General features: G+C 45.2%; 1 protein-coding gene across 6 annotated transcripts in view; it reads right to left on the bottom strand.

Annotated features, from left to right (window-relative positions):
- Window positions 1-9501, bottom strand: part of LOC121324486 (voltage-dependent L-type calcium channel subunit beta-1-like) — a 40862-nt gene that overhangs the window by 22610 nt on the left and 8751 nt on the right. For 5 of the 6 annotated variants that reach the window (XM_041266434.1, XM_041266433.1, XM_041266430.1 and 2 more), the window contains exon 3: window positions 119-361. In XM_041266434.1, coding sequence (XP_041122368.1) covers window positions 119-361 — 243 coding nt within the window. Of the gene's footprint in view, window positions 1-118; window positions 362-5413; window positions 5732-9501 lie in introns of those variants that run through there. The other variant, XM_041266432.1, reaches the window with a different exon arrangement.

Here is a 9501-nt window from a genome sequence, read left to right on the forward strand (position 1 = left end):
CCTGCCAATCTTACATTCCCACACACACACACACACTATTTACAGCAGCGGGGCTTCTGCCCTGACACACTCTGTCTCTCTCCCTCCTTCCCCCTGTCTCCCTGCCTGGCCAGCGCACCTCTTTGATGTGAAGGAAGTCCTTGGCATCGAAGGAGATGCCCATGCCCTGCACTGGCACGTCGTCCCCAGGCGCGGAGTTGTACCCCACGTTGGTGCGCACCGCAAACGCCACTGGCTTCGTCTTGGCCTTCTCCAGCTGCGCTAGGGCCTGCCGCTCCGCCTCGCGCCTCAGAGCCTCGCGGTCCTCCTCCAGGGACACGTCCGAGTCAGAGGGACGGCTGGTGTAGGAGTCCGCCGATCCCTGAGAGAAAGGGAATGAGGGAGAGAGAGAGGGTCAGGAAGGGATGAAGGGGATAAGAGAGGGGAACAGGACAGGGCGGGATCAGAGCCTCCTGTACTGTTCTGTGTCCATGCTCGCATTACCACAGAATACAATCAGGAACAGAAGGGTAAAATGCAAATCCACACTGGCAGGGTAGATATAGTTAAGCTGATTTCCTCAGCACTTGCTAGGACCTCAATGCTGTGTTTGTCGGTTTAGCAGTGCTGTGGGGCACTGCTGTGCTTGTCAATGCAGTTTAGCTGTCCTACACTCTGCTAAGGCATGGCTGTACTTGATTACTGTATTTCTGGGGGCTGTGTGTTGGGACATGTTCCGGCTCTTTACAGCTTCAGCTGTTTCGGAAAGAGGAGGTTGAATCTCTGGGGGGAGGAGAGAGAGGGCGAGATCAAACAGGACCTCCAGCCCCCTCACAATCTGCAGCGCTGCAGTGATCCACAGTGCAGCCTCTTATAGAAACTTCTCCTTGTAACCCAAGACCTACGAAGTGTAGTCCAGAGCATCAAAGCAAGAGACAATGCAAATTATAAGCACAGGAATGGCTGGCAGACAGTTCCACTTGAATTAATTACACAGCACTGGAGTGTTTCCAAGTCACAAGAAAATAATAATTCAATACAGGCACAGAAAAATAACAATTCTTAATAATAACAATAATAATAATAATAATAATAAGGCTCATATTAGATAACTTAGTACACAGCATAGTAGAGCACTGGCGTGGAAAAAGTAAACTGCAAATTACTGTGCAGATTTCCCATGATTAAACTGGTATGAGTACTATAACTAACAGTGCTTTAACTAATATAACTACTCCTACCAATAACAAGAAGATGATATTATCTATCAGGCACTTACCAGCTCTGTCACTTACCCTGACTGACTCTATGACTGTAGGCCTGACTGTGACTGACTGTGATTGACTGCCTGTCACTGACCCAGACTGTGCCTCTGACACTGCTCTCTCTCTACACTCAGAGGCACAGCTGCCTGGCTGCCTCCATAGAAACGCAGGCACACAGGAACCACCTATATTTATACATTTCATCAATCAACCAGCCTTGTAATGAAGAAAAATATAATGTGTACGGGTGCTTAGGAGCCTGGATATAGCTTTCTTTGCTCTTCCTGCTTTCTCCCTCCTCTTTACCTTCCGAGATTTATATATATATTTATATGTATATTATTTATAGCACTCCCCCTCTATTTCTCTCCTTCCCTCTCGCTCTCTTTTCAGAATAGCTCCCACCAGCTGACTCAATCCCTGAGCTCTAATTGGCTCAGGCAGGCCAGGGTCCCCGGCAGTATCATAGTAACCACCACAGCTGTTCAGCTGAATGACAGAGGAAGGGGGTGGGGGGAGAGAGTGGAGGGAACGGTGTGGATCAGTGTGGAACAGTAACAGTGGAATCATGGTAAAGCACAGACACGCATTGCAAATGTGGGTAGCTCTTCATGCTGCTTAGTATATTTGTGACTATAATTGGAATTACTGCAGCATAATTGTAACTCATGGAACAAGACAGCATTGTAATTGTAATTGAACTTCAGGAAAAAATCCTGCAGTAATTGCAATTAGAAGTATAATTAACCTCAGGACTGGTTTGAATATCTGAATCTCTACTCGCAATACCAAGTGCCCTGTGAACCTCTTTGTAAGAGAGATGATGCATCTTAGAGGAACTAGCGAGGTTCCAAAAAAAATGTAGCGTTACACGCCCCAACATGTTGCTACAACTGTTCAAATAACGTACCTGTAACTTTTTACACTAAAACTTTAAAAGTCTGTTTCAAAGCTCTTTTCAAAATGTCCGCTCTAGTGCACTGGAGTTTGAGATCTGTCCTCTAAATCGCTGCAGGAAGAACGATTAAAAAAAAACAACAAAACATAACAAGTGCTCTGGCTTTTCTGTCCCGTACCACATCCTGGATCGTTACTGCTGTGCTTCCAGTTTGACAATGTGAGCAATAATCCTTACACTATTACACATTTTGAAAAGAGCTTTGAAACAGACTTTAAAGTTTTACTGTAAAAAGGTACGTTATTTGAATAGTTGTAGCAACATGTGGGGACGTGTAACACTATATTTTTCAGAAGCCCGCAACTTATTCTTTAAGGGTCAAACTGTGGAGAGCCAAAGTTTTAAATAACCTGTCCACTTTATTAGTTTCCATTCGCTTTCAGGAAACTGGAGCTCCCCATCATTCAGCAGCGACTCTGTTCCTCCCCCAGCCTGCCTGTACACTGCCAGCCAAGTTGAGACTGTGTAATACGTGTGTGACGACAGACACTATGTATGTCAGAATATAACTAGAGCTTCTGGCTTTTGGTGTTTTACCCCGACTTTTAAACTCTCCTTTAAAAATTCAATTGATCCGTATCTAAATCACAACTGGGAAACCTGGTAATAGTAAAATTGATTTAGTTTACCATTTTATTTTCTGTGAAACAACTACATGGGCTTTTAAATCGGCCAAGCCTTACTTTTTCATTTACATGCAGACACACGACATCACAACATGTTAATAAGCATCGAATCTTTGTTGACGCGATAATGAAAAAGTAAAGTATTTCATGCTGGACACACTGTATTACAATCGTTCTGCGTGACTGTATTTACATTGACAAAGACGAGTCGCTTCTGCTTCGAAATGAAAAAGTTAGACTTACAATTTAAAAGCCCATGTAGTTGTTTCACAGAAAAATTTAATAAATGTTACTATTAACATGTTTCTCAGTTGTGATTGAGAGACACGAATGGCTTACCGTGTATCAATTTCATTTTTAAAGGAGAGTACAAAAGTTGGGGTAAAACATCGAAAACCAGAAGCCCTATTACAACCTAGCTGAAGTGCAGCAACAAAACGCTATAACATCCCCTGGACACACACTGGTAGAGCTGCGCAAAACGCTACAACATCCCCTGGACACACACTGGTAGAGCTGCACAAAACGCTACAACATCCCCTGGACACACACTGGTAGAGCTGCACAAAACGCTATAACATCCCCTGGACACACACTGGTAGAGCTGCACAAAACGCTATAACATCCCCTGGACACACACTGGTACAGCTGCACAAAACGCTATAACATCCCCTGGACACACACTGGTAGAGATGCACAAAACGCTATAACATCCCCTGGACACACACTGGTAGAGATGCACAAAACGCTATAACATCCCCTGGACACACACTGGTACAGCTGCACAAACGTTATAACATCCCCTGGACACACACTGGCAGAGCTGCACAAAACGCTATAACATCCCCTGGACACACACTGGTAGAGCTGCACAAAACGCTATAACATCCCCTGGACACACACTGGTAGAGCTGCACAAAACGCTATAACATCCCCTGGACACACACTGGTAGAGCTGCACAAAACGCTATAACATCCCCTGGACACACACTGGTAGAGCTGCACAAAACGCTATAACATCCCCTGGACACACACTGGTAGAGCTGCACAAAACGCTATAACATCCCCTGGACACACACTGGTACAGCTGCACAAAACGCTATAACATCCCCTGGACACACACTGGTACAGCTGCACAAAATGTTATAACATCCCCTGGACACACTGGTAGAGCTGCACAAAACGCTACAACATCCCCTGGACACACACTGGTAGAGCTGCACAAAACGCTATAACATCCCCTGGACACACACTGGTACAGCTGCACAAAACGTTATAACATCCCCTGGACACACACTGGTAGAGCTAAACAAAACGCTATAACATCCCCTGGATACAAACCGGTAGAGCTGCACAAAACGCTATAACATCCCCTGGACACACACTGGTAGAGCTGCACAAAACGCTATAACATCCCCTGGACACACACCGGTAGAGCTGCACAAAACGCTATAACATCCCCTGGACACACACTGGTAGAGCTGCAGCAAAATGATTATTTAAATCCAGGGTCTCTCGTGTCGATCGGGCTAATTTACCATTCAAAGTGAAACAAGTGAAGAAACAGCTGCCTGGAGTTGTGTGGATCGTTGTTCTCCACAGAGTCTGAGAAGCAGCGCTCATCACAAGTACAGTAGCTGTTTCTTTACTTATTTCATTTGCAATGATAAATTAGCCTGATCCACACAAATGACCTGCACCTGATTATTAGCCCCTGATTTCTGTGGAGATCTCAGTCTGAATGGGTTTGTGCAGCTCTATGGCGTTGCCTGCTGTGTGCTGGGCAGAGCCCGACTGTACTGCCCTGTACATAGCTACAAGGAGAACTAAAACCTGAAGCTAAACATACACAAATATAATATAGATTCTCCTTAAATCCAACCAAATATAAAAAAAAAACAAAGGAAGGCAGGACAGAAAAGAGGGGTGAGATAAGAGGACTGGGGAGTAAAGGGAGATGAGAAAGGGGGTAAGAGAGAGGAAACCGGAGAAAGGAGAGGGGAGAGTGGAGAGAAGAAACTGGAGAAAGCAGAGGGGAGAGGAGAGGGGAGAGTGGAGAGAAGAAACCGGAGAAAGCAGAGGGGAGAGGAGAGGGGAGAGTGGAGAGAAGAAACCGGAGAAAGCAGAGGGGAGAGGAGAGGGGAGAGTGGAGCGAAGAAACCGGAGGGCCTATTTTAAACCAGTACTTGTTGCAGCTAAAGCGGATCCCAAAATGGAGCAGAGACTATCTTAAGATCAACCGGTAGATCAGAGAAAGAGAGAGAAAGAGGAGGAGAAATGAGAGGGGGGAAGAGAAAGAGAGAAAGAGAGAAAGAGAGAAAGAGAGAGAAAGAGAGAGAGAGAGAGAGAGAGAGAGAGAGAGGGGGGGGGGGGGGGGGCGGGCAATGGCTCGCATAACAGAATCGGCCCCTCTCGTTTCCAAAAAAAACCCTAAAAAACAACAGTGACGCTCTGTAATAACAGAGTGCCAGTCTGAACCTCCAAGCAAAGTAATTAAAATAGATAAAACAAACAAACATAACAATAAGTTCCGAACGCCAGAGCTGCAACAGAGAGACAGACAGAGAGCAGCTGCAGCAGCTTACCAAAACCGGCCTGTGGATCTTCTCCAAAGTCTCCATTCTTAGTTTGCCTTTTGTGCCCAACGGCAAACTCAGAACCCCACTCCGAGTCCAGCAATAGGAGTGTGAGAGACTGTGTGTGTGAGTGTGTGTGTGTGTGTGAGAAGTTAGAATCCCCCTATCCCCCTCCCAGAGAAGAGAGAGAGACAGGCAGCTGGGGTCAGGTTGCAGGACTCTTGCTACATTTGCAAACTGCTAATTATATTTAGCTCTGGTAGGACAGAAACAGGGGGCTCACTAACTGAGACTAGCTAGAGACTGGGAATGGAGTCCACCGCCATTCAAGCCCCCCCCCCAACCTCAACTGCATGGCTGTGCCATAAGAAATGGGACCCCCCCTTCTCTCCCTCTCCTCTCTAGAGGGCGAGCAGAGTATCCTTCAATAATCTCCTGTGTCTGCAAGAGCAAAATTGAGCTGAGATCTGCGCTAAAGCCTGATCTCTTTCTTCTTCTTCACCTCCTTCTTCTTGGATTGTGATCTGCGCAGACTTCAGAAAGCAGCAGCAGCAGCAGCAAGGTCAGACCAGGTCAGTACTTCCACAGCTGTGCTGCAGTGCGTGTGTGTGTGTACAATAAGAAAATAAAAACATTCCTGAAGGAGAGGAGGCCATTCAGCCCATCAGAGCTCGTCCGGTTCCTAGCAGCTGGCTGATCTCAAAACTTTGTCAAGTCAGGTTTTAAGGAATCCCAGCGATTCAGCATCAACATCATGGCCTGGTAACCTGCCTGTTATCTGCAGACACTTCTCCTTGTCCATTAGAGGGAGCCAACTACTACTGCTGCTGCTATCACTATTTCCAATGGGAAAACGGGCAAATGTGTGTCTTTTCGTTCACATAAAGTCATAAAAAAACGACATATGAATCCAAATTAACATAAATTTACAGTATAATCGTAAATCTCGAAAAACTACTCACTTCTAAATCTTTTGTAGTCATTTTTGTATTACTTTAGTATAAATACATGTTAATTTGGATTCATATGTTGTTTTTTTCTGACTTTATGTGAACGAAAAGACACACATTTGCCCGTTTTCCCATTGGAAATAGTGATATTTTGAAATATCACTGTCCTGGTCACAGAAGCAAAGTTTGTGAGGAATAATAGCCATTTTCTATACTTCTGAGGCATAAGCAATTAAGAAATAACACTTACTACCCAGGAACAAAATAATAAATACATTTGTTACACTGTGTAATAATAATATTTCCTTTTTAACATTATAAGGAAATTATACCAGGTAACACCACGTCAGCTGTCACTACCCCTATAAACGTTAACTGCAGTAATGCATAAAACTTACATACAAGCATGGTGAATCACTAGAAACCACAGTAAAACCATGTAAAGAAAAGGCCTGGCTAACCAAGAGGGTAACGCACAGAATAAGCAGAGAACAGATAAGTTGAAACCCGCACTAGCCCTGCTGCACTTGGGTCTTGGGTTTCTATGAAGTATATGACCAGGAGCCAGAATTTATAGATGCACGAACAACTCCTCTTAATAGCAAACCTGCAGACTTGCATACAAGACGTATTCCTGCTGGAATGAATCAGAGCAGATTTACCACTGATGAAGGCACTACAACAAACGTTTGTCTGCTAGATTCAACAACAAAGGCATACTGTGTCTCCTATTAATTATACAGGAGACACAATGTTCTATATTACTTTAATTGAAATGAGGGAGCGACCCTCCCTCCCTCTCCCCCTCTCTCTCTCTCTCTCTCTCATGTAAATGAGTCCTGAGCCTGCACCACTTGCTTTCATTGTTTTCGGCAGGTGTGAGCGGCTAATTTCTGTGATTGGCAACCTGTGCTGGTCCTGTAAAAATGTTGGTCTGGAACAAACTAAACTGGAGAAGACAGGCTTGACTTGACTAGACATGAGGTTCTGACCACCACCTTTTATATTAACTTAGAAGCATATACTTGTTTTAGTTTTTTTCAGCATCACAAAAACAGTTACAAGGACGATAATGAAGGTTGGGAGGGAGGAAGGGAGGGATATAATAGAAACAGCATGATGTTTATTTTGGGTTTCCACTTGTCTCAACTTCTAAAGTGTTCTGGTCCAGATTGCCTGGGAAGCTAGTTCCAGACCCACTGCAAATAGGAAAGAACTAAGGGTGTGGATCTGTACTTTGGATTCATAAATGTATACAAGACGATATAATGCAATACAATGCAGCCTGGGGTTTCTAGTATAGCACATGAATCCTGTAGACTACAAACCTGTATAAATATGTATTGCAGAAAAAATGTGTGCTTTATACTGTGAGAATTACAGTAAATCCCTAATAGTTTTTGATAAAAGTCTTCCCTGAAGGCCTTGTGTTTCCAACTGAACTCCACTACAGTGTTTATGTCGAATGGGCTGCATACTGAGAGTATCAGGAAGCTCAGGCTAGCAGGGTAAAGCATGATAAATATACACCTGGAAAACCCCAGTAAAGCCAGCATTGGGAAAGTTTGGCAAAGGGCAGACTGGAGACAGGCTGTGCTCACATCAACAGCTGCAGTATTTGAAACACACTTCAATCTGAGACAGGATTCAGATTGAGTGCTGAGTGCTGAGGACGGAATGGTCTGGAATTCACTGTGTTTTTTTTTTTTTTTTTAAAGGAATAACATAAAACCTATTTGCTTTCAAAAAGGAGAGAGAGGGAGACAAGGAGAGAGAGATAGAAAAAGAGAGTGACGGAGTGAATGGGGGACAGAGAGAAATGATGCGGGGGGGAAAGGACAGAGTGTTGAATTGATCAGACCCCCCGTCCCCCGTCCCCCCCCGTCTCTGAAGCAGCCCCGCTACGATCAGAAAGAACTTCAAACACTTGATCGCAGCATCATCCTGGACCGGTTAGTCTGAAAGCCCCCCACGCCCCACCCCCCACAGGATTATAGCTCATTATCGGGGCGCAGCAGGGCGGGGGGGCAGGATTGTCATTACTGTTCTTGTTCCTTAAATTGCCGGCTTTCTTCCTGCACTGCGTGAGACCAACTGAGCTCAGAGCTGACAGAGCTGTGAGAGAGAGAGAAGGAGAGAGGGAGAGCACAGAAATAAACAAAAAGAGATGCAAAGGAAATGAGAAGACAGAGAGGAGGAAAAGGGGTAGCAGAAATCTCTGTACAACATACTGCAGCCTGGAGCCTAGCACAGACAAGCTTACAATACAGCTACTCCTCTCCTCTCATTTCTTTATAGATACACACACACACAATATTTTGTACATTTGCTACATTAGCTTGATGAGAAATGGAAACACAGAGAGTGAGGAATAGAGAGAGAGATAAGGAGTGAGAAATGGAAACACACAGAGAGTGACGTATGAAGGGGAGGGGGGCAGGTGAAGACGTGCTAAATTATTCAGTGTGCTGGAGCAGTCGTTCCGAACCTCGGCAGTGCGCTCTCTTCTCTGTTCTTGTGCGCCCCCTGTGGAGCCCCGGTGCCTCACAAAGACCACCCCTCCATGTTCGGAGAGGGGCAGCTGCACCGGGACCCCCTTGTGACGAAGTATTGCATCTCCACATGGCTCCCTCCGGGCACCAACCTGAGCTAAATACACTGACACAGCCCTTTGGGGCCGTGAGCTAGAAGAGACTGATGCGGCTCTGAGCTGAGCTGTTTGTACAGAAACACACACTCCTCATCCCACCTTAAAGCATTACTTTGAAATGCACAGTCAGAATTTAAAGGCATGTAGACAAACGTTTCAACAACACCAAAGAGGGCACCAGCCAAAAAGGTGCGTCTACTTGGCTTAGTTTCTTACTGTTTTACCTCAGTAACATTGATGAAGTCTTACTGGCCTCTTCACCTCTGCTGATAGTGGATACGGCTCCACTTCAGCAATCTCAAAATAAACACCACCTCTTTACTCACGTGCTTTGCATTTGTCCTTAAAGAAGACCTGTTAAACTCATCTGTTAAACTGATCAAACCCTTATTAGCCCTTGCTGTTTGCCATGCCGCTATCCAGTGAAGAATGCAGGGTCTAGCTACACCAGGGGGACAAAGGGGACATGGAGGGGGACAGCGAGAAAAACTGAACGT

Source organism: Polyodon spathula, chromosome 12 (genome assembly GCF_017654505.1).
Source record: "Polyodon spathula isolate WHYD16114869_AA chromosome 12, ASM1765450v1, whole genome shotgun sequence".
NCBI lineage: Eukaryota > Metazoa > Chordata > Actinopteri > Acipenseriformes > Polyodontidae > Polyodon > Polyodon spathula.